The sequence below is a fragment of the Artemia franciscana genome, chromosome 12 (genome assembly GCF_032884065.1).
Source record: "Artemia franciscana chromosome 12, ASM3288406v1, whole genome shotgun sequence".
Taxonomy (NCBI): Eukaryota; Metazoa; Arthropoda; class Branchiopoda; order Anostraca; family Artemiidae; genus Artemia; species Artemia franciscana.
The window spans coordinates 22,669,414-22,697,308 of NC_088874.1; the positions used below are offsets into that span (position 1 = coordinate 22,669,414).

The window sequence follows — 27,895 nt, forward strand, 5'->3', positions numbered from 1 at the left end:
TTTCTCAACTCTACTTTTTAAAACAATAAAAAAAAACTTTAGCGTAAAGAGCGGGTCGTTGAAAAGGGGACAACCCCTTTCATATAAGGAATCATTTCTGTGCGTTTTAAGTTTTAATGTCGCACCTTACTTTCAGTTAAAAAAAACTTTTTTTTAATTTAATTTTCATTAAAAGCCAGCGTAACCATTGCACCAGCATAGGGACGCGTGCATGCCTGACGAGAGAGTGGGAAGCAGGACAGTGCAATCCCAAAGATTCCGAAGGTGAAAAAATAAGAGATTTAGGGTGTCGCCTTCTTTTTTATTCGCAATAAATGTACAAACTACGGTCGAGATATCGGAAGCAACTGGGGTCCTGAAAAATAATAATACTCAGGAAAAGGCGATCTTCCTCCCAGACCATAAATAAATGTCTTGAGGTAACCATGGTATCCTTGAAGCTTTTTGGGCAATCAACATCTTCCAAAAACACAGGAAGACTTAAATTATTATTCACTCCTAAGATAAAGGTGAAAAAAAGGCAATAAATTTTGCTGATGGATAAGCCTAAATGACAGAGCCACAAAATTATCAGGATCCCAAAGATCGGAACCCAATCCCTGCTGCTTAAGTTCAAACCTTGTGGTGATTTAGCTTACCACCGCAGATACTGACATTGCCCCTACTTTAGGTGGCAAGGAGCAGCGAATAACCTACATGATTATTCAGACGATTTTCCCATTGACCACACTGCTTTTTCATTTACAGAATTTAAGAGAAACAAGAGCTAAGAGCTCATGTGGCACTTGTGAAGAGGTTGGAAGAGCCAAGAGCTCATATGGCAGGAGCTCTAGCAAAATTCTAAGAATCAAAAGAGTGATTTAAAAGGAAAATCAGAGGCTTAATGCCGGTCGGGATTTAAAATAAGAGCTCTGAGACACAAGGTCCTTCTAAACATCAAAATTCATTAAGATCTGATCACCCGCTCGTAAGTTAAAAAATACCTCATTTTTTCTAGTTGTTCCTCTCCTTTCAGCCCCCCAGATGGTCAAATCGGGGAAAACAACTTTATCAAGTCAATTTCTGCAGGTCCCTGACACGCCTACCAATTTTCATCGTCCTAGCACATCCAGAAGCACCAAACTCGCCATAGCACTCGAAAGCCTTGGAGGATTGAAAAAAGCCTATTCTGAGCTTCTTAAGGTCAGCAGGGTAGTCCTCACACTCCCGCTCACAACCTGCTCCAATGGACGTTTTTTCTCTGTGGTGACGTTTGTGAAGGACTACCTCCGGACAACGATGGAAAACGAGTGACTTTCGCATTTGCTGCTTAAATTCTCTGAGAAAGCTGCAGTGAAGGAGCTCGATTTTGAGAAGCTTGTCGGCGACTTCGCAAAAATGAAGCAAAAGAGATATCCATTGCTGAAGTAACTGTACGTAAATTTCTGATAAATGTTCCATTTTGGTACAGTTTTTGGTCCCTAAATAAGCTGCAAAATGCGAACCAAAAAAGGTATTCCGGTACCTAAAGGCATGTTAAAAAATTATGAAATTTTTAAGGCTGGATGGGGGCCCAAATCAATGTTTGCCCCCCCAAGGTTTTCTTAAATGGTGCCACTGACCCAGCCATCGGTTGGACAAGGGTGAGTGCACAGCAATCACGTCATTTCTATTCTGAAACGTTAGAACTTAGGTTAAAAGTAAGCAGGAAATGTGTAAGCAAGAAAATTCCCACGTTACGGTGTTTTGACAATATTTTTTTCAGGACAATTGTAAGTTATTCAAAGTTTTTTTTTTCAGTGGTAGGCTATATGTCTAGAATTGGGGCTACTGAAAAGGGAAATTTGTTAAGAAAACAATTATTACTTCACATAATGCAGAAAGATGGTAGTTAACACATATTAAGGCGCTTCGACTATGTTTTGCCGTTCTTACTAGTTTTTACAAAACTCTTTATTTTCACCGAGAAAAGCTTGGTCTCTACGCATTGTTTACAAAAAAAAAAAATACAAACGAGACAACCGAATTTCACAGAGACTTAAATCATATCAACCATGTGATGAGACTAAAACGATATCTAGAGAGGAGTCATTATAGAAACACTAAATCTTAAAAAATGGAATGAAAATAGTACTAACATGCTATGCAGGGATAAATATAGAATAATGAAGAATAAAATAAATAATTACTGCCAACCTTCAAGTATTAAAATGTCGAAAACCCCATTTTCAATTAGATAACTGGCAGCGCTTAAACCTGCCAAACCAGCTCCGATGATTATCACATCACACAAACTTGTTGAAGAATCCATATTCAATAGAGGTTCACTTTGTATGAGGAACACTTTTTTCCGTTCTGAAAATAAACAGTCATCGTGGGCGGAGTCACGATAGAAACATGAATCGAATAGTAAAATCGATGGCAATAGTAATTAACGGCAAACATTGCGTAAAATCAGATTTTCAGACCATAGCAGATTCAAAAAAGACTGGCAATGCGTTACATAAACTTAGTTTTGGGGATTAAATTCAATTTTTCGTTAAACGTGTAATTAGAGCTAAGCAATAAACACAATATCTAAATTTAGGTGAACACCTGAAATATTTACATAGCCTTCTAAACAATTTAAACTAACTTGATGTCACGCCAGCAGCTTCGATTGAGGGGGACGCTGTGCTACCTAGATTTTTACAACCCTATATTTGAAAATACATTTTTTAGTGTATTTTCACTGAATGCCGCTTTTTCGTATTTTCTTTGATAAAATCGGAAAGACAATAAATCCCGCCCCCTAGAAACTGAAGGATACATATTGCCCCTTACCCCAAACTTTCATGAATTGACGCCGTTGTGATGCGCTAATAATTGATATTATCCTGACCTCAGTTCAGTTGGGATAATTCAAAAGGCGGCATTTTGCAAAAAATAAAGCTACTTGTCTGTTAAAACAGAACATCCGTAAGAATTACGCAGTCTATGATCTGACGAAACCAGTTTGAATCGCTTATGATTTGCTAATCTTTAGTGAGAAGACTATGATGTGTGTATGTTTTTTATCAAATATTGAATATTTAGGTTAGGTATTGAATATGGTTCTAAAAGTTTACCCCCCTGGAAAATACTATACATCCCCTCCCTGGGAAATATTGTACCTCCCCCCTCCCTGGGAAATACTCCCCTGCTCGGAAAATATCTACTGGAAAACGATCCCCCGTTGGGAATATATCCCGGAAAATACATCCTCGCTGAAATAAAATTATTCCATAAAATTTACTAACCACTGAAAATTCCCCCTGATAATCCTGCCACCCTACAGGAAAATCTCCTACGAGAAATGTGAGTATGCTTTTCAATAACAAATACTATCAGTAAGTATTGGACATATTACAAACCTTAAAAGGAACTCAAACTTCTACAATGGGGTTCTCTGACCGTTTTGTAGTTCGGGAGGGGTTGAGATACCTCAAAGGATGCATTTTAATGTCAAAACATCCCAGGTCTCATTGAACCATCACATAAGCTACAAAAGAAAACTTATCGTGGTGTTGATGGCCTCTGTGCAAAGCATCTAAGATGCGGGTCCCCTCTCCTGAGTGAGCATCTGACCTTACTCTTTCATATGATATTCTGTTGTGGTATAGTTCCTAATTTGTTTAGTACTGGAGTAATAACCCCAGTATCAAAAGGGGGAAAGCCCTCGGACAAATGTTCTTCTTTTAGGCCAATTGCGGTGTCACCGGTTTTGTGCAAAGTTTTTGAATTACTAATGATTGACAAGATATCTGATAAGTGTTATACACCGGATAACCAATTCGGCTTCAAGAAAGGAGTAGGCATCACCATTTGATTGCTTATTTACTTCTGCATGCTCGTGAAAACAATTAGGTATTATATTTTGAAGGGTTAGACGTATCTAGAGCTTTCGACACGTTTATAAATCCGCGTATCTTATGAGCGTGTCTGCTTATAAGCGTGGAGTTAATCGATACATTATATGTATAAAAAGCTAAATTCCAGAGTTAAGGTAGCCATCTCACCTGGTACGGTGGAACTCACTCCTTCAATTCCAGTAAAAAAGGATATTAGACAGGGCTCTTATTAGTACCTTCCCAGCCTAAACAAGACTTAACAGCATCCTTATTCATCAAGAACTCTACTCCTTCAATTCCAGTAAAAAAAGGGTATTAAATAGGGCGCTGTTACTTCTCCGCCCCTGTTTAATAATACCGTCATTGTGCCACAGAATGTTCTGACCGTTCTGTCAGAACGGTCATTGATGTTCGACAACGGTATTGATGTTTCACTAGCTAACTGCTGATGACATCCATGGTTTTAGTAGAACAGCCTTCAGAATTGAGGGAAATTTTCAAATTCTTGATAGGGAGTATAAACGTATCGGTCTTCGATTTAATGAGAGTAAGACTGAGTTCTTTGTGTTCAATCACCGTTCAGATTGCCAAACAAATGTTCAGCTAGGTGAAGATGTTATTAAAGCACAAAATACACTGACGTATCTTGGTGTACTGATTGGGTCAAATTTTTGCGCCACGCGTCAACTTTGAAACATTGTTTTGCCAGAAAATCTAGGAATGCGTACGGTTTACTATTTGCGCTAAAGTTTGAATTTAACCGCCGTATCTTAGGTAGCGTTTATAATGAATTTGCTGTTCCGCATCTACTCGCCCTGCACCATTTTGGCCTCTTCTTACTGCTTCAGATATCTGGGATATACGGAAGTGTTTCTACAAGTATGCGAAATATTTGCTGCGGCTGCCTCTCCGGACTAATAACAGCTCCTTATCCTCGTGGTATGGATTCGTTAGTCCAGTGTCCGCAGTGCAGAAAAGAAACGAGAGATATCGGAGGCAGATTATTGGAGAAGGCACCTCTGAAATTGTCTTTCGTTGATAATATGTCTGGTCTTACATATAATTGTCTTATCTGTATTTTTTTTCCTTTTTTCCTGTCAGTTATCCTTTGTTTTGGTTTTGTTTTTATTCGTCAAACTTTATTTATTTATTTCCTTTTTTCTCTACGCTACATCAGTGTTGTATTTTGAATTTATGATGGGCAATAAATTGATAAATACATACATACATACATAAATACGAAATTAGTTCTAAGGAGAAACGAGGGGAAGGTGGAGGTAGAAATTGGTTTATGATCCCAAGGGCTGTAGCCAGGATTTCTGGTCTATGCTCTTGTTATGATGAAAGTAAAGAGTAACATTAAATTCCAAAATGAGCAGAATTTATTCCGTACAGAAGGGGGAATGCCCCTTCTTCATCCATACCCCTACCTAATGGTCACATGAGGAGGGTGCTCATTAGATCAGAAATTGAGAGTTCAAGTCTTTTTTACTTTATAAGTCAAAAGGGATTCGAGATTAACCAGCTGTGGGGGGAAGGGGTATTTTCTAAGGTGGTATTTTATGAGGGAAGATTTTCTGCAGGGTATTTTATGCCGGGAGTATTTTACGGCATTTTCCGGGGGCGGGGTGTTTTTCACGAGGAGGGGGGAGGGGCGGAGAGGGTTTTTTCGGGGATATTTTTTCGGGAGTGGGTATTTTACAGCGCGATAGGAGGTATTTTCTGGGGGGGGTTTGTGAGGGGTATTTTCCGAGGGAGTTATTTTCCGGGAAAGTACTGTCCTGGGCGTAAACGCCGGCCACCATTTAGTATATTTTGTTCTGTGCGGCCAGCTTTTCTTTATTCTTCGTCATAGTCTCCATAATTTTGTTTCTAAAGTATTATATTATCACCATTTTTAGCATATTCCAATATGATTAAACTAACTTTTCTTCTTGAAGATATTCTGTTTAACAGACAAATACCAAAATAAATTATACAAGATAGCAAAAGAACCTGGAGAAAATATTTTCGGTTTTCAATTGTTATGAACAAATGGTCGATTGCGCAAGAAGGGTTTTGGGCTTGAAGATAAGAAAAACAAAATCTTGAAAACAATAGTTCTAAAATGCAGTTGAGGACAAGAGATACAACATATTTTGAAAGAAATAGAAACCTTTAAAATATTTTGAGGACCAATTAAGATGTAGGAAGCAGATTGAACCAATCGATTGAACGAAATACGATTAATTAATAGGCAATATATATCAATTTAACAATAAGCATCCCAGACCAATTTATTTACCGCAGCTGAGTTCTTCCTGGCATTTCAGTTCAACTTTTGATGCTTCTAATTTTCAAATAATTCTTAGTAACAAGTTATAGGTAAGGAATGACTTGCACAAAAGCCACCGAAACTCAAAAAAAAGAAATTTTTATAAGAATTAATGTATCAAAGGATTGTTTTTTTTTTTTTTTTTGTTGATCCCTAACTTATAGAACTCATTATGGTTTAATGATGCACATCAACAGCTACGAGCGAGAGAAAATTCACCTGCTCTTCGAAAACGAAGGGAAACACTCGCAAACGGAATTAATGACAATTTGTGATCTGGCAGCACTTGTTATTGCTTCTCTATTCAGAAAATTTTAGTCGGCTGAGGTTCCAAGTTGAGCTTCATTTAGCCGTCCATGATATTCTGCTGCTGTCTGCAGACACTCAAGCTCTATTACCCTAATTAAGGAGCCCCTGTTGCACCAGGCGCATTTTTCCTGAGCTAGATACTCCAAAAGTTCAAAGCCTCTTTGATTTGTATTAACATTTGTATAGTGGTCGATCCGTATTTGCGTAAGATAACGAAAAAATAAATAATTCATAATGATACGAGAGAAATTTTTTCTTTATGACAAATTTCACCTGTTCCATTGTCTTCATTAGGGATGGTTTTTTATGGCACTTGGTATTTACCAAGTGACATATAGCGATCACAATCTCTGTCGGTGTGTCTTTCCGTCGGTCCCAGTTTTGCTAGTTTGGCCACTTCCAGATAAGTTAGGACGATGAAATTTGGCAGGCATATCAGGGACTAGACCAGATTATATGATATTGCTCTCCAATCACTTTCGACTCTTAAAAAGGGCACTAGAACTTTCAATTTTTCAATCGAATTGGTCCCTTTAGAAGTTTCTACATTACCTTATTCTACACGAAGTTCCCTGGTAAGAAAATAAAGATAATACTTCGCGCCAGCATCGCTCTTTACTTAGGCAGCGCAATTGCACTGCCTACGATAAATGTACATAACCGTCATTTTTTGCAAAAAGAAAGTAAACTATTGCTTACTTTCTGTCTGGCTCTTCAATGCAAATCCTTCTCCTTCCATCAGAAAAGTTGAAAGATCTCTAGCTACAAATGTTGTAAAATAAAATAGAATGGAAAAGAAATTTGAAACCAATACAAAACATTCTAATTTGATCAACAGACTTGGATATCACTGTCTATAAAAGAGAAACTGTTCATAGAACATAGCTTCAGGAACTAAGTTAAAAACACTAAATTTGTTTTTATTTTTAAATTCAGGATAAATGAACCCCATTTTTTGTCAGGCCGAGAACGCCACAGCGTTAGCTAACGAAAATCTTTAGCTAAATATTCTCGAAAATCTTTTATCAATAGCCGCTAAGCACCGTGGAACAAAAAGGATACATCAAAACAGTCTATGCAAAAGCACAAAGATCTTTGTTTTTAAACATGAGGACAGTAAACCTCTAGTCAATGGGTAATAGCAATCCTAACGGTGTTCTTTTTGTCTTGATTTACCAGCAGATCATGTTAAGGGGATTTCAGTCTATTATTCAAAATTCTCAGGAACTTGTTCTTACAATTAAAACTTTGGATTTTGCTCAATCCAAGAAAGAGTTCTTACTTGTAAATCAAAGCGCATTGGAAAATGTTTCCAGATAATTTCTTAAGAAACACACTTTTAAGCCTTCGGTTACTACGGACTATAGCTCTCTCGTGACCAGAATACAGCTATTGATGTGACCATGATGAGTGTCTCCCCCACGTCCAGAAACTCTCTTCACATCCATGGACATGCACCTCTTCCAAATTGTAGATTATAATGTCGTATTATTGATTAGACATCTGTAACCAGTATTGAAGTCAAAAATCAAAGCACATCATCCAGATTTTGACGGGAACCACAATCTTTCCTTAAAAACATAGACACGTGTTCTCTTTCAGCTGATGACCATTCGGATATTATTAGGGTATGATACTTAATGGCCAAATGGCAGCCAACAATATTATGGTTGCTTTCATCCTTTTCTGGTCCATCTTTTGCTGAACTGGACAAAGTTCTCTCATTTAACTCTTTTTTGAGCTCAGAGTAGAGATAACCTTGTAGATAAATTTACCATCAAATGGACAATGAAGGGAGACGAAGAAATAGCCCTTTTAGTAAACGAATGGTTATTTTAACGAGGAGGGCACTGAACGAAATTTTAATGAAAGGAAGGCAATTGAAATTGTATTACTACTACTACTACTAATAATAGCTCACTGCAGCACCAAGGCGCCTGAGGCCAACACAGCTACGCATGCAACTCCTCCAACCTAATCTATTTCAAGCCTCCCTCTTTACACCCTCCTAGGAAGTTACCATTTCCTTTCAATCTTTATTTATGACATCCTCCCAACCCAGACAAGGACGACCTGCTTTCCGTGTAGCCCCAGACGGTTGGCCAAAAAGGACAATCTTCGGTAATCTGTTATCCTTCATCCGTAGAACGTGGCCTATCCATCTCAACCTTTCTTTCATTATAGACCTAGAAAGCGGGATTGAACCACATTTTTTGTACAGCCTACTGTTTGAAATACAGTCAGTCAGCCGGGTACCCAGAACAATCCGTAGGCAATTTCTCTGGAAAACATATAGTAAATTTGCATCTGCTTTTCGGAGCGCCCATGCTTAAAGAACCATATTTGACCACTGTAATCACTGTAGCTTCCAATATTCTAATCTGGGTTCGTAGACTTATCTTTCTATTCTTCCAAACTTTTTTTAACTGTAAAAATAGACCCTGAGCCTTAGCTATTCTACTTTTAACATCTTCACTGCTCCCACCATCTTTACTAATAATACTACCAATACATTTGCTAAACGAGGGGTTGCTCTAACGAGGAGAGTAATGAACAAAATTTTAATTGCCTTCCTCGTGAAAATAAGCCCTTATTATGAGAAAAGCTTACTTCTGGGTGAATCTCGGAAAGCATAATACTTATCTGCCCTCTTACTTATGATTGCCTGAAAATTAGGAAGTGCTTAAATTGAAAGGATGACCTTGCAAAAGATTTTAATCATTTGTCGTACAGTGCATGTTGAATGCTAAATAATTTTTGTAATTTTACAAAATTCGAAAATGTTGTGAAAAACATTAAAAAATCAAATGTTTTATAACAGAAAACAACTAGGTTACCAGACATTTATCCGTTTTCCTCTCGATCTAAAGCAGAAATTTTGAATTTTGAATTTTGAATCTTGACAAGATGTCGAAAAAAAGAGGACTTTCTTTAGAGGAGAAAAGACAAAGAATGATTGAAATATTCTATGAAAAGAAGGAGTTTTTTCAATTAAAGGTAACCATATTTGGTACTCTTGTTGCATGACTAGTCTAGTTAGAATAAGAAAAAACTTGTCCTTAGAAACTATCTAGCCTAGTGTAGGCTTAATCTGTTTTCAGTATATGCTTCGTTTCGGTTCAAGTTCATCTACTCCCCTTAGAACCAACCTAATTAAATTTTTACCACAGGGGCCCAATTGAACAAAACACTTTAAAAAAATCAGAAAACTGCTTTAAAAAACATAAATAGTTTATTTAGGCTAGCCCACCTACCTCTTTCCTAAAAGAAGATTCAGTATCTGCTTAACATTCTCACTCCAGAAGGAAAAAGAATCAGCTTATAAAAAATCCATTGAGTACAAAGTCGAAAGTAAAAGCATAGGGTAGGCTACTGTTTAGATTAACAGATTATTCAGAAAGCAAAAAAAAATTATTTCTATTGTCAAAAATATGGTTTAAATCCAAATTTACCATTAATTTTCATTGGAAATCAGTTTTACCCCTACTCCTATAGGCCTATACCAATTCAGGGTATATATTTGCATACTAGTAGGGCAGGGATGAAGTTCAAACAGTAAAATTCCATTTTAGTGACTTTTGGCTATCTTGGAAAGGGGTTGTTTTAGGGAAACAAAACTTTCAGGGATGGGTCTACAGGCTAAAGTATTTCATGGGAAGGTATTTTGAAGTAGCCTACCTACCTCCACTCCCTTTCCCTCTAGAGGGTCATGACCTTTGATGACCTTTAGAAATATGTATGTTATAAAAGTGAAACCTTGCGAAAATAGATCTTCTGCCAGAATTAAGTACAACATAATTGTTTTCAGCTTCACGACTTTGCTCAATCCCAATTTATAAGGTTTTAAAGACATGCAAATACATTTCCTCAATTTTGAAAAAATATTGATACAGCTCAGAATTCTATTCAAATAACTAGAATTGCATTTTGAGAACTAAAGTCAGAGAAAAAGCAACTGGTAACTGAAAATTGAGGTAAAATGTTGTTCTGTCAAAATTTCAATAGGTATAGATCTGTCATGTAGGCAAATTTCAGGGCCCTCTAGAGGGAGAAGGAGTGGAGGTGTGCTCTTTAAAATACCTTCTAGTTATACACTCTGTAGATCCATCCTTGAAAGTTTCATGATTCTAACCTAACCCCTTTCCAAGATAGCGAAAAGTCACTAAACTAGGATTTTACTGTTCATACTTACCTTTGTAGTAAGAATTGCATCCTGAATCCAAATTTAACATTTGTTTGTATCAGAAATGAACTTCATCCTATCCCTTAATGTGCAAATTAGGCCACATTGAATTGGTATACACAGGGATGGGGTAAAGTTCATTTCCAATGCAAATGGATGTTAAACTTGGATTCAGGGTGCAGTTCAAACTGTAGAGGTAAGTTTGTTTCTTAGCTACCTGAGTAATCTGTTCATTACCCAAAGTTTATTGGCATTTTTTAAGGAATAGCCTAATGAGCCTATTTTAGAATTTTGAAAGAAGTTTCCAGAATTTAGTCTAACACCAAGCATTGCTTTGCTTTATCCAAGCTTTTCTCAATAGAATTACAGCCCACTCTAGGCTTAAATATTCTCATCCTAGGCTATTTTACATCAGCCTACCTAACAGGGTAAATTTAGAGTTTTTTCTGTTACTTAAGGTGAACACATCAGTGCATATGTCTTTTTATACTTCTTTCCAAACATACTAGTCTAATCACTTCATTACAAGTTTTATTGTAAGCCCTTAAAAAGATGTTTTATTCCTGATTTGGAAATAGTTACCACAAATTCTTAAAACTACCTTAACACAATCATAAATTTTGATAATTCTGTTTTTTCTAATACTTTGAATGTGAACACACCTCTCCTTGCATTTTTTTTTTTATGTAAAATAATGCAGAGGAAAACAATTACACTATTAAAAAACAAAGGCTAGTTTGATTATATAAGGTGAGTGTGTATGTGTCCATTAAAGGGGAGAAGGGGGTAAAGTGACAGCAAATACGTTTATGAAAAAGACTAGTAAGTTTTATGATTGTTTAAGGTAGTTTCCAGAATTTCTAGTGACAGTTTTCTAATAAGGAACAAGGTCTCACTTCAGGGGTCCCTTTAACAGCCCAAGATAAAAATCTGCCATAGAAAAATATAAAAAATTAGTATATTTGAAAAGACTGCAAAAATATGCATTGAGAGGTATATTTACATGTATTCTTCTTAGGTAAGTGACAAGAAAACTCCAAATTTTCATAAATATATACCTATTTCATTTCTAAAAGTATATTACTTCACTTAACCCCTGCCTTATCCCTCTGCACACTCAAACTTTGTTTTTAATAGCAAAGTTCTTTGCTTCTGTATGCAAAAGAGGAGAAGTCAGTATTTTAAAATAATAATTTGAATATTTGTGGTGGTTTGTATATTTATCTATCAGGGGGGAGTGGTACTTGAAGCAACACTTAAATTGTTGAGATAAGTATCCAAGGCTCACTTCACAGCTATCAAACAATAAAATTATATGAATATCAGTAAAATTATAGCAGTTCATCTAACTGGCTTACCAATGAAGCAGCTTAAAAGATATCCTATTTACTTAATTTAGGATATTAATCCCCTTCAAGAAGTTTCATTTGCATAGCACAGCAACTTTCTGAGTAGGAAAGCCACTCTCTCTCTTTTACTTTTACCAAACAATTCACTTGTTTTTCCAATTCTAAATTAAGCCTCCTCCTAAAAAGAAAGTCTCCTAAATTGAATCAAATGGTTTTCCTAGTTTTTCTCTGTTCATTTCTAAAAATGCAAACAAAAAATTTGGTAGCTGTGGTAATAAATTTTTTTAATCTTTTGGGTAACTTTTATTCAGAAAATGTTTGTACTCTATTGTTTAGGCTTTCAGTCACAGATCTATACCCTATATTTAGACTTGTGAAGGTATTATCATGTTTCTGCATCATCCTTTCCCCTATCTAAAAAAAATTTGGGTGATACTCTGTTTCAACAGTAATCTTGAAAATGGATTTGTAGCCCTAGTTAGGGCTCAGAAAGATGTTTTGATTTCCGGCTCTAACCTCTTTACTACTCGAAAATCTTGAAAGATTCTTCTGAATTAGGCCATTACCTTAAAAAAAATATATTTATCTTAATATAGCTCCAATCCAGAAATACCCTGCCTAAACCTAAAGTATTTCTTCATGAAATGTGCTAGCATAACAAGAATCAAAGGGATGGATGTTAGAACGTAGACAAGCAAGCTAGAATTTTTTCCTCTTTCTCTAGATCATGGGTGCATTCCTGACAATATACAACACATCCATTGTCCCCTGATGGTCCAAGATACAGCCCTAGAAATAAATATATAGGTCTCTGTAGAACTATATATAATGCAATCTTATTGGATATATAGATTTTTTTTTCCCTCATCTGGTATTTGAATTTCAGACGTTTTATGGGAATTTGTTTAACCATAAGCTCCCTAGGCTGACCCCTATCCTAACCCAGATAATTGGCAACATCAGAGCTCAACCCCATTTCCCAAAGGATATAGGACTAAAATTCTAGAATGCCAATCCCCCCAGGCAAGGGGCTTTCTCAAGCCCACTAAACATATATCAGTTAATAAAAACTACAAGTTGAAATGGAACTTGAGTAAAAGCTATCAAATCTTCTTGCTTCTTTTTTCTACTTTGCTTTCTTTGTTCGTTTTTAGAGTCTTAGTATTTATGCATAATTAATTTGGTTGTTATAAAAAACCTCAAACATCTCAATAATACATTGTTCTTTTCAGTTTTCTTTTATTGATAATAAAAAAAACTAAAAGTTACAACATTTCCAATTAAACAATTTAGGCAATAGAAGTCTTGACTATTGATTAAATGAGTCATTTAGGTGTACTTTAACCATATATCTGGTGACTCTTCTCCTCTGAAATTTTCATTAATTATTAATTATCAGGAATTGGAAAAAATTGGACCTAAAGAAAAGGGTATAATCATGCAGTCAGTGAAAGAGGTTGTTCAATCATTGGCTGATGATGGACTTATTGACACAGACAAAATTGGAACTTCAACTTATTTTTGGGCCTTTCCTAGGTAAGCACTACCTTCTTTATTATTGAAGATCATAATGGTGATTGCAATTACAAATGATCCTTGTGAACTAATTACAGGGATTGCTCCTGCTATTGACTGAAGACAATCAACCATAAAAATAAAAGGCTGTGATGCTATTAGTTAAGACAAAAAGCTATTCCTAAATCGTTATATTGTATCCTTTCTTTTGCTTCAAAATTAAGCTTATTAACACCACATTAGCACCCACATTAATAATATTATTGTTGAATATTCTCTGGGCTAAAATCCTAAATGTTTAGTAATCATCTTACCACCAAGACTTGTAGAATATCATCAAGTAATGATTACCTGTAAATCATGTAATAAGAATGGAAACAAGAAACTTTCCTTTCTCTGCCAACGCGAAAGATAAAAGTGGAACAATGATGATATTAAATGTGATTTCACAGAATTTAATTTCTTGTGAAATAAATAAATATCTAGATAATTTAGACAATTAGCTGATTTAGATGCTAATGTACCTCATACTTTTTTCTGCTTTTGCTGACTGCACTGTGATATTTTCGTTTATTCAGCTTTTTCAGAAATCAATTTAATTAATTTATGAAAATCTTAATGTAAATAAAAATACTCTTGTCAAATATTGGTGGATAAAAAACGTGCAAACCAGTGCTGTCGCTAAATTAGTGCCCTTGTTAGCTAAGTGAAATCTACAAAGCACTTGCTTCTTCAAGTACAGAAGTGTGAGAGCTACCTGCATAATGAAGCTTTCAGTCCAAAAGAGAATTGTAAAATGAGTTCTATACGGAAGTAATAATAACTATTCCCACAGAAGTAGCTGGAAATGATCATAAAAATATAACTATTTTGTAGTCATATTCAGCTCCAGAAGATCCTATAATAACAAGCTTCCAAAACACAAAACAAAATATCTGGAATCTTCTTTACTACTACAGCCCTCCTCCAATACCCCGCTACTTTCAAAGCTCTACTCATTGCTTCCTCCTACCCCCCCCCCTATAAGATTTCTTCTTTTTTTTTTTCTAATAGCCTCTTCCCTCACCTTTCAACGAAACCCTGCTTTCTGTTAGTCTTCAGTTGGATTGTCAAAAGCACAATATTTGGTAACCTATCATCTTTTGTTCCCTTAACATAACCCACCAAACTTGACCATTCCTTAATGATACACCAGGACAATGGGAATAAATCAAATTTTCCCATCACGCTCTTTTTTCAAATATGACTGCTCAAATGAATAACAGATATATTATTGGAAACGTTCTTTGGAAAACTCCTAGTATGTCTTCATCGATTTTTTGAAGCACCCCCTTTTCAGAGCCTTATCTAACCTCCATCAGTACCACAGATCATCTTTATCTAAAACCATGTTTGTGGTTTGTTAATCTTGTCTACAACATCTCTGAGTCTTTCACATACCAACATGCTCAGCACTTTCACTCTTATCAAAATCAAGCTAATGACTACAATTCATACATTCACTCATTCCATGTTCCATACATAAGGGCTTAATCAAAGTTCTTGTAAAATCAGTGGGTGCTTCCCCATATTTAAATTTGTATTTGTAATTGTGCGCATCCTAACTTTAACTTCATATTCAATTTATTTGGAAAACTCAGGGTCAGCCACCTTGGTGATGTCCAATTCTTTTAATGGCTTTCATCTCTTCTGGAAGATACCTGCCAATACTACCAAAAAGGCGATTTTAATAGGCTTTGTAGACTTGCATATGTGACTTCCACGAGATAACGTTATCTCTATTGTGTTCTTAGTAGCGTTTAAGACTTGTTATAGTTTGAATTTACTAGTACCAAGATTTTTCTATTGCTAAAACTGGATTTTAGCTAATCCTTTTGAGCAGTTTTTACCATTTGTAAGGAAATTTTTAACCTTATACCTAGCTAAACTTGTAGTTTTCTATTATTCATAATCAAATTATTGAGTTTAAAAAAGAAGCGAAAATTCAACCCTGTTATAACGCAGTGAATTGATGTCTGCTGGGCAATACAGTTCCGGGCTGTAGGGCCTGTAGTTGCATGAATATTATGTATCAGCAGCTCCAAATATCATCAATCAAGAAGAATGATTGGTTTCAAACGGTGTTTTTTCATATAGTCAATTAAGATCCTCCTATCCCCTAATATGCATCAAAAGCTTTTCTCAAAAACGAATTGATTTTTGATTCTACATATCCGTGCTTCAGTTTCTCGTTCGCTTGTTGCTTGAAGACGCTAATGCATAATCTCCATATAATTCCAAACCCTGCTGCAGCTTGGACTGAACCCCAGGCCCTATATTGCCAGGTAGACTTCCATCCCACCATGCTAATACAGGCTTTACATGACCATGTTTCTTTCTTTTCTTTGATTATGTGATGAGACTCCTTGTAATTGCAAACCCTGTTGCAGCTGAGATTGAGGTCCAGGTCTTATATTATGAAGCAGAAATAAATCCTTCTCTGCCACTACAGGGCATATGTCCATGTTGTGTAGTGTGCTGATTTTTTTTATGTACAAGTTGGGATCAGTAAGGCAACTTTGTAATTGGTGGAACCTTAAAAAATTTCGAACAAGTCTAACTTATATTTTTGCTAAATCCAATACTGGGCTTTAGCTAAAGTTCTATCTCCCTCCCTCCCTTGTTATAACTTGATGTGCGTAAGTTACACCATGTTGATTCAATAAAACAATCAAAGGAAATAAAGACAAAAAAGCTAAAGCTTCAGTGTGAATGGGCTTAAAATTAGGTGGTTTGCAAAACTACTATTGACTGACTCTTACTAATATTAGATTCTCATTAAAGGACCTTTAGATTGACTAACTGCCAAACTTAAATTAAACACTTTTACAAATAGAGTTCTCTGTAGTTCTCTATCTTGACACTCTTCTAAACTATTTACATAAGATTGATGTCATTGATACGCCTAGTGTGGAGGTCAGTTAACATGCAACATCCTATTATAAACAAACAAATTTTGACCCCTTCGTTCAAAGGTAAGACCAGGTGTGTAAGTAGGGAGGCGTTTGAGTCTGTGACCCTCCGATCTTAATATAAATAAGAGCTGCCAAATTATTGCTCATTTCTTATAGTATGGATTTATTTCTCTTTTTCGGAAGGCTTTTTTTATGCCTCCTCTCCTCACGAAAAAGTTCCTATGTATTGCTTGGACTAGTACTAGATGTGTCACTAATTACGTGAGGGGAATTTCCAGAAATTTCACTTTTCCGTGGAATTTCGAAACTGTTCGAGATTTAAGATTCTCTGATTATTTTTTAAGACATAATTCTTAAGAGACATTCACGAAAGATGCTATTTAAATTCAATGATTTTAGCATATAGTAATTTAAGAACATTTCACCTGGATTTTTTTCCAATTTTCAGCAAAGCTGGAAACGTCAGAAAGAGGAAAGTTGACGAATTGTCGGAAAAACTTAAAGAAATCAGGGAGAAGAAGGTGGCTACTTTGGAAGCTATCCAGAAGTCTCAGGTGTTGCTTCTTTTTGTATCTCTTACTTTCATTAATTTTTAAGATGTCATTTCTTACTTTTGGGGGTCAAGAGGGACCTTAGTGGTGGGCTTTGCGCATTTCTTTGTTTCTCACTATTAATGCATCTTAATAGTGTTTGAATGTTAATCAGCAATAAATTACGATTTATTGAATAACATGTCCTCTGAAAAACGTTATGTTACTTTTGTCTATGCAAATAAAACCAAGCGTGTGAGTTTATGTGTCCAGTTGTTCCTTTCTGCTGAAAAATAAGACAAACTTATCCTGTTAGAGACAGGAAAATTTAATTAGGATAATTTTGGAATCGTGGGCTTGAGACTATAAAAATATTCGAAAATATAAACTGAAAAAAAAACCATTGAAACTGAAAATGTGACTTCATGGTAACAAACGTTTGGTCCAAAGGCCTGGGTCTAAAATGGGAGGAAGTTAAAGGACTGTTTTGTGTTTTGCTGGACTGTAAAAAATAGATTTTATGCCATATCATGCTCAAAATGTTGATCATTAAGTTATAGCAGAAGATGCCAGCTTTTTACTGCAAATACTACACCGTCACCTATTTGATGTACGAGATGGAAGATTTATATCCATTTAAGAATAAAAACCTTGTGTAATGAATCTATTGCCCAAGCCATACCATAGTCGCCCCTGTTGATGGAAAATTTGCTGATAATCAGTTGATAACACGTTCTCACACATCCTTCATCATAGGTAGGCACGTACACAGATACCTACCCTAAAAAATTCTTTTGGTTTTAAGGGCATTCGCCTGGAAAGCACCCGGGTGAAACGGAAGGATTTAGAAGAATTGGGAAATTAGGATATGGCGAGTCACTATGCTGACAATGGTCAAGTTTGGTTGTGAAGCATGGTTGCTTTGAGAGGATGTCGAAAGCGTGCTAGTTGTTTTTCAGAGAAATTGTACAAGAATATACAATTGATAGACTGTATTTAAAACAGTATTTCCCGAGCCGCACCATAGTAACACCTGTAGATAAAAAAAATAGTTTTATGGATGATGTGGTTACATAATACAGTAAACATAATTGACTTTATAGTCGTGCGTTGCTTCTTTCTAATTCTTCGTAGTCATGTCTCGGTAAGCAGGATTTCAGATCACTTCACTATTTTTTGAAGATAGCGATTACCAGGAACCTAAGCACCAACTGTAAGATGAAGCACGTATTCCGCAGATCTATAATGCAGCTTAATTTCTTTGCCTTGATTCTATCTTATGTTTATTAGTTTCCTATATTATGGATGTCTACGTTCCCGTCAAATTTGTGGTGTATAAAGTCTTGTTATGAGAAGGCCAGATTAGTTGTCACAGTTGCAAGTTCATCTGCTATTAAACCGTTCTTAAACATCCGTTCAGTTTCCTTTCCAAAAAAAACTTAACCTTCAGCTTAACACTGTGATGAAAAAAGAGATAAAATATCTTTTAAAATTTACCGGATTTTATTGTGATACATTGGATTTTCAGTTCGGTATTTTTGCCGTTTTATTATTATTATTATTAAACAATGTGGTTTTCTTGACCTAGAAGTTTTCTTTTGCATTTTTCTTCTTAGAATTCGTTCAATGACTTTTATTTAGTTTTTAGATAGTTCCAGGAATCTGATATTCATTACGCTATTCAAAAGTGTATCTACTACAAGAAGTTCTATTCTCAACAGTAAGCCGTTATTCATGTAACTTGCATGTGCATCTTATACTTTCGTACTGCTCCACACATCCAATTGTCTTCCAACCTTCTATTTTTCCATCCGACAGCTTGTCATATTGCTCGCATTGTCCTTTCAAACAGTCCGTGGTAACAAACTGTATCTGTGTAACTGCGTTCTATTTTTCCATCCGACAGCTTGTCATATTACTCGCATTGTCCTTTCAAACAGTTCGTGGTAACGAACTGTAAGTAAGGAGCGACCCGGCTCAATTGTAACCGAAACTCTAAAAAACGGGATTTTGATACCAAGAGTTACATCAAAAGATCGGATTTTTATGCTGATTTCAAATATATAAGTTTTATCAAGTTTAGTCTCACCCATCAAAAGTTACGAGCCTGAGAAAGTTTTCTTTATTTTCGAAAAGGGGGAAAAACCTAAGAGTCATAGAATCTTAATGAAAATCACAGCATCAGATTCAGCGTATCAGAGAACCGATACAAAGGGACCGATGCAGAGAACAAATGCGTTTTTTGCGTTTTTTTGCATGAAGAATGATCACGGATGCGTGTTTATTTTTCTTCCAGTGGTGATCGTGTCGACCCAATGGTCCTAGAATATCGCAAAAGGGCTCATTCGAACGAAAGTTAAGAGTTCTAGTGCCCTTTTTAAGTGACCAAAGAAATTAGAGGGCAACTAGGCTCCCTTCCACGCTCATCTTTCCCAAAGTTACCCAACCAAAATTTTGAGATAGCCATTTTGTTCACCATGGTCGAAAAATCTAATGACAATGTCTTTGAGGATGACTTAATCCCCCACATGCCCCAGGGGAAGGGCTGGAATTATGAAATTTGGGTATTGCTTACATATATTTTTGGTTATTGAGAACTATATAGACGTTTCCAGGGGGGATTTTTTCTGGTAGTGGTGGGTGAGGGTCCGGGATTAAGTGAGAGGATATTTTCATGGGGAAGGGACATTGCTGTGAAAGGGGCGCCAGATTTCCCGGCATTATTTAAAAAACGATCAGAAATTGAATAAAAAGCAAAATAAGTTTTTTCAACTGAAAGTAAGGAGCAACATTAAAACTTAAAATGAATAAAAATTATTACGTATATTTTGGATTCTCCCCCTAGTCAAATCCTCCCTCTTTGCGCTAAAGTTGTTTTTAGTACTTTCAAAAGACCTATTTATTCTAATTAAACGGACTTTGTGATTCAGGGATCATTGGAACAAAACCTGAACTTTAGCGTAAAGAGCGCGGTATTAACTAGGGGGCAAATCCCCTAATATACATAATAATATCTATTCGCTTTAAGCTTTGATGTTGCTCCTTACTTTAAGTTGAAAAAACTTGTTTTTTATATTTAATCAATATAAGAGTCCTTGTTTAGCATTGTGCTCGATCTGATTTTAGTCCTCTGGTGGCATATTCAAGAGTATAAAATACGCTTCCAGTTGGCAATGGGCTCTCTTTCCTTTGCACCTTTAAACGTGTGGTGGGTGATTTTTCAATGTGGTGGTGTGAATTTTAACCCTGTAAATTGTTACATATGTATTCTTTTCGTTTATTGAAATAACTATTTTTTTGCCAGAATCCCGGATCACCTGATTTGAGCTGTAGGCTTAAACATTTTGTCCCATGATCCTTCTTCTTCACAGGACATTGGTCCTTTGTGGAGATTTATTTGTTGAATGATTTTTGTTGTTTTTTGTCGAAATATATCTTACACCTTATCGACAAATGTACAATAACGTAACCTAAGCATAAACTGACAGTTACTGGAATAATGTAAAACCTTGTTGATACTGTGTATTTACTGCTCTCAAAATGTACCGTGATTTAGCGCACTTGTCATTAGCTTGGGAACAGAATGGCCAACACGTTCCTGGTGCCCCAACATGTTTTTTTTGTGCTTTTTTCAAGTCAAAGTAAAGGAAATTTCTCAGGTCTAGGTAATCTAGAAATGTGGTTAATTTTTTGAATTTTACATGAGTATTACTTACTTTACTTTAGCATGAACTAGGCCATCCTCTGTCTTGTTTGCAACATAGATGCATTTAACCCCGAATTGCCGCCACCGTGTCGTGGCCACCAAACATTACATTTTTGAGAAATACGGAAAATGCATGTTCTAAAGTTGCACCCGGTTTCATCCCAGGTTTCGGCTAAAGTTGCATGACCCACGGAGTCTTAGAGGCGAAATTCCCACATTATGCGAAGAGGTAATTGATAATATAGCGTCATGGATTCTACATCCATAAAACTGACGTTTTACCTTTCATTTGAATAAGTTAGACACAAGGATTTTTCCATCTTATTGTATCTGAGAAAAGGGATCAGAATAAAAGCCTTGGGCCCATTTGCACATTGACATGTCAATTTAAAAAATTAGGTATGAATTAGCTTACATGTATTTACATAAGTTGTCAAATTTAGAACCAACAGAAGTTACAATGAATGGAGAAATGAAGCCTAACACAAATACAAAGAACTATTAACTATGAAGTCAAATTTGAAACAATAGTCAGTTGGGTCAACCACAAATGAGTGAACCCCCTCCTCCTTGCACTCGTCCTTGCATCGAACCAAACAAAAGCTAAATTGTCATTGGCTCCCTACTGCAGAAAAATTAAGTTTTTTTTATTGTAAACCCAAATTCAGAAAACAGAAGAAAAATTCTACTCAGACAAGTCAAAATCTCGTGGAAGAAAATATCAAAATAAATTATATTGTAGGAACTAGTTTAGTTTTAAGATTTGAATATATCATTATTTTTTTCATTGATTGTTTCTTTTCTAATTTAAGATAATTCTGATAGCTTAATGATATTTGTAGAAACATCGACAGGTAATATACCAAACCAATCTTTTAAGCTATTATACAGAAATAGGACAATGTCAACCACAGTAGACAAGCTTTATCCTTTGCTCTAGGTTTTGATAGATATCCCCCCAAGTTGAGGTTCATTTCCCAGTTCAAAGATTTCTTAGTTCTGCAAACTTAGTTCTTACTAAGTATTAAATCTTGTAAAATTTTGATAATAGAAACCTATTCCTTGCAAGAAAAGTTTCATGGCTTTTATTATCTTTGCTGGCTGCTCTTCTAATACCATACTACAGTCACTACATTCAACATAGTCTGACCTAGTTGGGTCTAGGCGACTGTTAAAGGTTACTACTGCTTCTTTATGGGGCCTGTATGCTCCGGTGATATTAAGTGTAGATACAGGCATCTGACAACCTTCATGAGTTTTTTTTTCAGACATTCCACTGACAGGTCTGAAGTATCTTTGAACATATGAATAGATATTTTGAATGGCTTCAAGAAAAGGATTATAATCACAGAGGTCTAAATGTTTTTCATCCGGTCTCGTGATTCCTAAGTCTGATCTTTCAATATAGGAATTTATGAACAGCGCCAAGTTCCTTGGATTTACATGCCGAGCTAAGTATTCACGAAAAGTCAGGTGTAAATCATGCTGTCTCTCTTGATATTCTAATCCAAAGTAATCCATAAGATAGTCCAGAGTGCCTTGGCCCATTCCTGTATGATTCAAGTGGTAAGCATTTAGTTTCTGGTTCCACCGCTCATTCCAACTGGCTGCCGTTGATACAGTATTAATCAAAATTAGACCCTTAACTTTTTCCGGGTATTTAGTTGCAAATCTGGCTAAAATGTTGGCACCAACACCAACACCGAGCCCTATGATCCTTGTCAAATTAAAATGTGCCACAATATATACCAGTTGCTCTGCCAGTTCATCCATAGTAGGATAAACAAATCCATGAGGCAGGTCTTTGGCTCCTTCTTCTTGTCCAGGTGCATTCACATGGTATACACAAAAATTTGAAATGAAGCTTTTTGTTTCGCTGAAATTGAAAAAATTTTGAAAGTTAGCAATATGATTTAGTCCCAAGTCGTGGTATGTTATAATGGCTGGTTTGCTTCTTTCCCCTTGAACAGCTACAACCAACTTTCCATGTGAGGTTTCAACTTTTTCTTCATCATACAATGTGTGATTTTTTGCCAAAGATTTGCTGTCTACGGGCAAGGCTGTCACTATTTCTAGATGAATGTTGTCATCATTAACAGTAGAGATTCTTTCTCGTTCAGGTTCCTCTTCCTCTAGAATAGCGCTTAGTGGGTGAAATGTTGTAGTAATTAACTTCTCATGAAAGCCAACAGCCTTACTAGACCGTTGAGTTTTGGGCACAGTGGTGCTCCTATAGATGGACTCTTGAGGGATAAAGAATTGAACTTGTTCTTTTGTCTTCATACTTTTCGCCAATTAAAGCAATACGAGGATGTTAACCATATAGAAAAGAATAGTATGTTTGTAATCAATAAACATTAACAAACAAAATTTTTAGTAACATACTTTCAGGCAGTTTTCTAAGTTTTTCCCCCATATAATACACATTTTTATGCTACTATAGATATATTTCAATTTTGTATTATGTATTGCAGTTCAAGCTCAGCAAAATTCGTTGCTTCCATGTTCTATGACGTTTGAGTTTTGAAAAACACTTAGCGCAATAGCGTTTCTGATTGATTAATGCCTTTAAAGTAAATAAATCTGTTAAAAGTAAATAGAGTAAATAAGCCCTTATCATGATTGCAGAGGTGGCTGCAATCTGTTGAAAGACGAACAGGCCACATAGTAACGAAAGAATAGCTCAGAACCCCCCTAAAAATGGTGTCAGATCGAAATAGTTTTAAAAAAGATTTTGTTTATGCAACAATAGCATCAATTTAATAGCAATGTAAGCAGCGAGAAAAAAACATTGAGAAACAGACTGATCTAGACATTGTGCCTTACCATTTATTTCATTCTTATATCTACATCCTAATGTTACTGAACTTTCAATCTAAATTACTAAGACTAGTTTTTCAAGTCTATAAAAAAGTGGTCCAGTGAAGGTACAAACTTAAAGATTAAACTCCTGAACTCGTATCAGTGACCTTATCTGTCAGCTGATCTGAAAGGGGTAGAATTAAGCTATCAAATATATAACAATGTTTGTCTTATTAGAGAAGTATTTAAAGGAAATAGAAGTTCAGATTTCTCCTGAAATACATTTTTCATCCTCCGTTGATATCCGGTACCAATTGGTTATTCATTGATGCATCTACCATCTTTAATAATAACTATTTTAAATGTTATGTTTAGTTTGTTACAAAAGGCGCTAGATATTGCAATCCTTTCTAATGAGCCCTTAAATACCTCTATAATGTTCCAGCGCCCTGTTAACAATGTGGGAAAATAAAATTAGAGGACATGTCAGTGCCTCCAATGCAATAAAAAGCATTTACCTCGCTAAAAACAGGGGACTGTAAGTGAATAGTTTCTTAGACCACGCTGCTTTTCTATTTAAAGAATTTAAGAGAGCAAACGGGTATAATTTAAATAAAACAGTGGAACAAAAAAAAAATAAAAATCCAAATATTTTGACTCCACGCCCGAGAACCTTTATCAACAAAAAAAAAGTAAATTAATCGCAACAAGACAAACAATAAACAAGTAACTAAATCTCACATCTTACTAACCTCCAAAATACTATGATCACTATAAACCCTGAATAAGTGCACAGGGGCTGTTCCCTCCTCAAAGCCCCGCTCTTTACGCTAAAGTTTGACTCTTTCTCTCAACTCTACCTCTTCTCTCTCTCAACAGTAAAAAACTTTAGCGTAAAGAGCGGGGCGTTGAAGAGGGAACAGCCCCTTTCATATACGGAGTAATTTCTGTTCGTTTTAAGTTTTAATGTCGCTCCTTACTTTCAGTTAAAAAAACATGTTTTTTAATGTAATTTCTGAACGTTTTTGAATTAATGCATGTTTTGATTTTGGCTCTCCGCACGTGAATAATTAAAACGAAATTTGCATATTATTATTATTTTTTGGCTAAATGGCTTTCTCATAGTTTTGATTGGATGATTTTGAGAAAAAAGGAGCGAGGGAGGAGGCCTAGTTGCCCTCCAATTTTTGGTTACTTAAAATGGCAACTAGAGCTTTTAATTTTTTACGAACGTTTATATTAGTAAAAAATATACGTAACTTACGAATTAACTTACGTAACGAACTTCTATATTCGTATGTTATGATACGTATGTTATGTATATGAGGAGGCTTGCCCCCTCGTCAATGCCTCACTGTTTACACTAAAGCTTACATTTTTTTTCCAATTCCTTAAGGACGACCCCTGAATCACAAAGGCCGTAGAATAAATAGTTAAAATTGCTAAAAATACTTTAGCGTAAAGAGCGAGATATTAGGAGGAGGTGAACCCTTCGTATTTGTTATGATTTCGTTTCATTTTAAGTTTTAATGCTGCTCCTTACTTCCAGTTGAAAAAACTTTCATATGTATTTTTTTATTTATTTTTGAATTATGCTAGAAAATCCTGTGCCCCCTTCATGGAAATTCTCTTCCCCCATGTCAAATTCCTCCATGGAAAGATCATCCCACAAAACCCCCTCCTATCAACCCCTCCCCACCCCCAAACAAAAAAAAATGCCCCTGAAAATGTCTGTACACTTCCCAATAACCATTACTGTATGTAAACACTGGTTAAAGTTTGTAACTTGCAGCCCCTCCCACGGCAGCTGTGGTGGAGTAAGTCGTCCCCAAAGACATAGTTATTAGGTTTTTCGACTATGCTGAATAAAATTGCTATCTCGGAATTTTAATCCCGTGACTTTGGAAAAACGAGCGTGGGAGGGGGTCTAGGTGCCCTCCAATTTTCGGTCGCTTAAAAGGGGCACTAGAAATTTTTATTTCCGTTAGAATGAGCCCTCTTACAACAGTTCGTTACCACGAACTGTTTGATTGCAGTATTTTGGAGTTCATTAAGATGTGAGTTTTATTTATTTTTTGTGTTTGTTTGCTTTTTTGTCTTTTCCATATTTGTTGCGTTTAATTTAATTTAATTTAACTTTTTTTCTTTTTTTTGTCTGTTGATAAACGATCCCGGGCATGTAGTCGAAATATTCGGATTTTATTATTTAAATTTTGTTGTCTTTTATTTTCAATTTTATTTGACTTTTTCTCTTTCTTAATTTCTGTAGGGGACTGTAAGTTTTGTATAAAATTTCGGCCATAGAAATTCTAATGGTGTACTTTTTGTTCCGATCCGGCACCATTTTGTAGGGGTTTCAGGCTGTTTATTGAAATTCCCATAAATCCGTTTTCTCAACAATAACCGAAGCTAAAAAAAAGGTATTTGATACCATTCAAAGATTCCAGATATGTAAAATTCGACAATTTGAACTATCCGTATAAAGCTACGATTCTGAGGAAATTTCCCTGATTTTTGAAAGAAATGGGGCATCATTACCAATGTGACATCGTCCTGAATGTGAAAATTCAGTTTTTGTTAAATTTTATGTTTTTATTTAACATTATGTTCAAGTGCTTTATGAAGCATGCATATATAGCAATTTCCTTTTGTATGACCTATTAAACAATTCTACTATGTCCAAGTGCTACCCTTGATAAAAAGTTGTGCCCGTGTTAATGGATGCTCAGATAAAAAAAAAATCTGATAGAAATAAATTAAAACCACTTAAGTAATTGAGTAATAAACTATAATAACTGTTTTTATATTTTCATACTAGGCTGGACGCGAGGAATGTAGCGAAAGAGTTTCAATACTTGAGGCATTGGCAGAAAGAAATGGTGAACTGAAGAACATACAAGAAGAGATTAAAAAATATAGAGATTGTGACCCAGAAGCATTGGAAGAAACCAGAAAAATGACTCAGGTAAACCCAAAAGCCAATTTACGAATGAATTGGTTTGTCTTTGTGCTTTTGTCCAACGTCACTGTATAACTTGCTGAATGCTTTACTCCATCTTTTTTTTTCTGGTGTATTTAAATATCAAGAAGAAGCTGTAAGGATTGTTGAGAATAATCCAAAAGCATGTTAATGCCATAAAGGCCTGATGCAATGGCTCATTAGAGGCATTAAAGGTATCTAGGATGTCCACAGGGGGGATAGGAGGGTTATTCCCTCCCTTCTAAGAGAAAAATGTTTTTGAAATGAACAAAAAAGAATAATAAGAAATGTTTACATTAAGGCACGGTAAAAACAAAGTTGCCATCGCATTTGGTCCCTTGGAAAAATTATCAATAATTTGCAGAAGAAAAAAAGATAAAATTGACACGTTTAATCTGAAAATCATTGTTGTACAGCTAAAAAATTATTGACTAAAATTATTGTACAACTTAAAAGAAAAATACAGCTCCTAACATAGGGATGCGACGTGCACAAAAGGAGGGTTAGGCCTTTGACGATTTTCTTGAAAATCTTTCTTGGATTTTCTTCTTTTTTTACGCTTTCACAGATAGTTCTTACGTGCCAGTTTGATTTCTTATGTTATTTGGATGAATGTTCGAATGTTGTATAATCACCACATGGATATTTTAGGTTTTAATTGAAGAGTAAATTACGCCTTGGTATGAATAGTGGAAGGTTCAAATGGGCTTATGCTCCCTCATATAGCCTATATATGTCGCAATTTCTGTTGCTTTAAGTCTATCATTGCTTAAAGCTATTTTCTCATATACGTGATCAGTGGCTTTAACTGGTAAAACTTTTTGTTATGGGACTCGCTCTCCCTTTTTTTAGCATACCTATAGATATAATCAGTAAAAAATTTAGGACTAAAAGGAAAATTTTCCAGAGGGAAGAAGAGGTATGATGCTTAAACTTATCAAACAAGCCGTTGATCAATTTTTTGCTAATACTAATACGCTGCAAGTTTCAAGTTTGCACGTTCAAGTTTCCTCCGTAGAAATTTTTCTAAATAAGTCATAAAAGTTGTTTTCTAGGTAGCGAAGGAAGCAGCAAATCGATGGACAGACAATATACATTCAGCAAAATCTTGGTGCAAAAACAAGTTTTTCATTGAGGAAGAAGTCATCAACAAACAGTTTGAAATCCCAGAGGACCTGGATTATGTCTAACTTTATTTATCCTTACAATTTTGTGCTACCTGGTTTGTATTGGTTTGATATTTACTTCAGGAGTTGTTAATATCTGCTGCAGGATACTTTTGTTTTCATGCATTGTATTTCCCTTCTATTTCTTCTTTTTCATTAAATTCGTTCAAAGAATTATGGTTTAGTTAGTTTATAAATACCCACATTTTGCCTGATTTTCAATCAGTCAACTTATTTCA

At 35.5% G+C, this 27,895-nt stretch overlaps 3 protein-coding genes across 7 annotated transcripts in view; 1 reads left to right on the forward strand and 2 right to left on the reverse strand.

The window, feature by feature from the left end:
- LOC136033871 (spermine oxidase-like) overlaps window positions 1-27,895 on the reverse strand; it is a 445,682-nt gene that overhangs the window by 43,375 nt on the left and 374,412 nt on the right. Inside the window, exons 1-2 of one of the 5 annotated variants that reach the window (XM_065714842.1) lie at window positions 14,683-14,710; window positions 2,176-2,334 (exon numbers count right to left, since the gene is read on the reverse strand). In XM_065714842.1, coding sequence (XP_065570914.1) covers window positions 2,176-2,334; window positions 14,683-14,695 — 172 coding nt within the window. In that variant the 5' untranslated portion in view covers window positions 14,696-14,710. Of the gene's footprint in view, window positions 1-2,175; window positions 2,335-7,170; window positions 7,248-9,308; window positions 9,336-14,682; window positions 14,711-27,895 lie in introns of those variants that run through there. The other 4 variants (XM_065714843.1, XM_065714841.1, XM_065714844.1 and 1 more) reach the window with 4 other exon arrangements.
- LOC136033874 (meiotic nuclear division protein 1 homolog) lies at window positions 9,156-27,830 on the forward strand. Its single transcript, XM_065714847.1, has 5 exons — window positions 9,156-9,468; window positions 13,403-13,539; window positions 16,921-17,026; window positions 26,329-26,475; window positions 27,546-27,830. The coding sequence occupies exons 1-5, from the start codon at window positions 9,379-9,381 to the stop codon at window positions 27,678-27,680; spliced, it is 615 nt and encodes a 204-aa protein (XP_065570919.1). The 5' UTR covers window positions 9,156-9,378; the 3' UTR covers window positions 27,681-27,830.
- LOC136033872 (protein NDRG3-like) lies at window positions 21,345-23,041 on the reverse strand. The gene has a single exon (XM_065714846.1). The coding sequence runs from the start codon at window positions 22,989-22,991 to the stop codon at window positions 21,726-21,728; it is 1,266 nt and encodes a 421-aa protein (XP_065570918.1). The 5' UTR covers window positions 22,992-23,041; the 3' UTR covers window positions 21,345-21,725.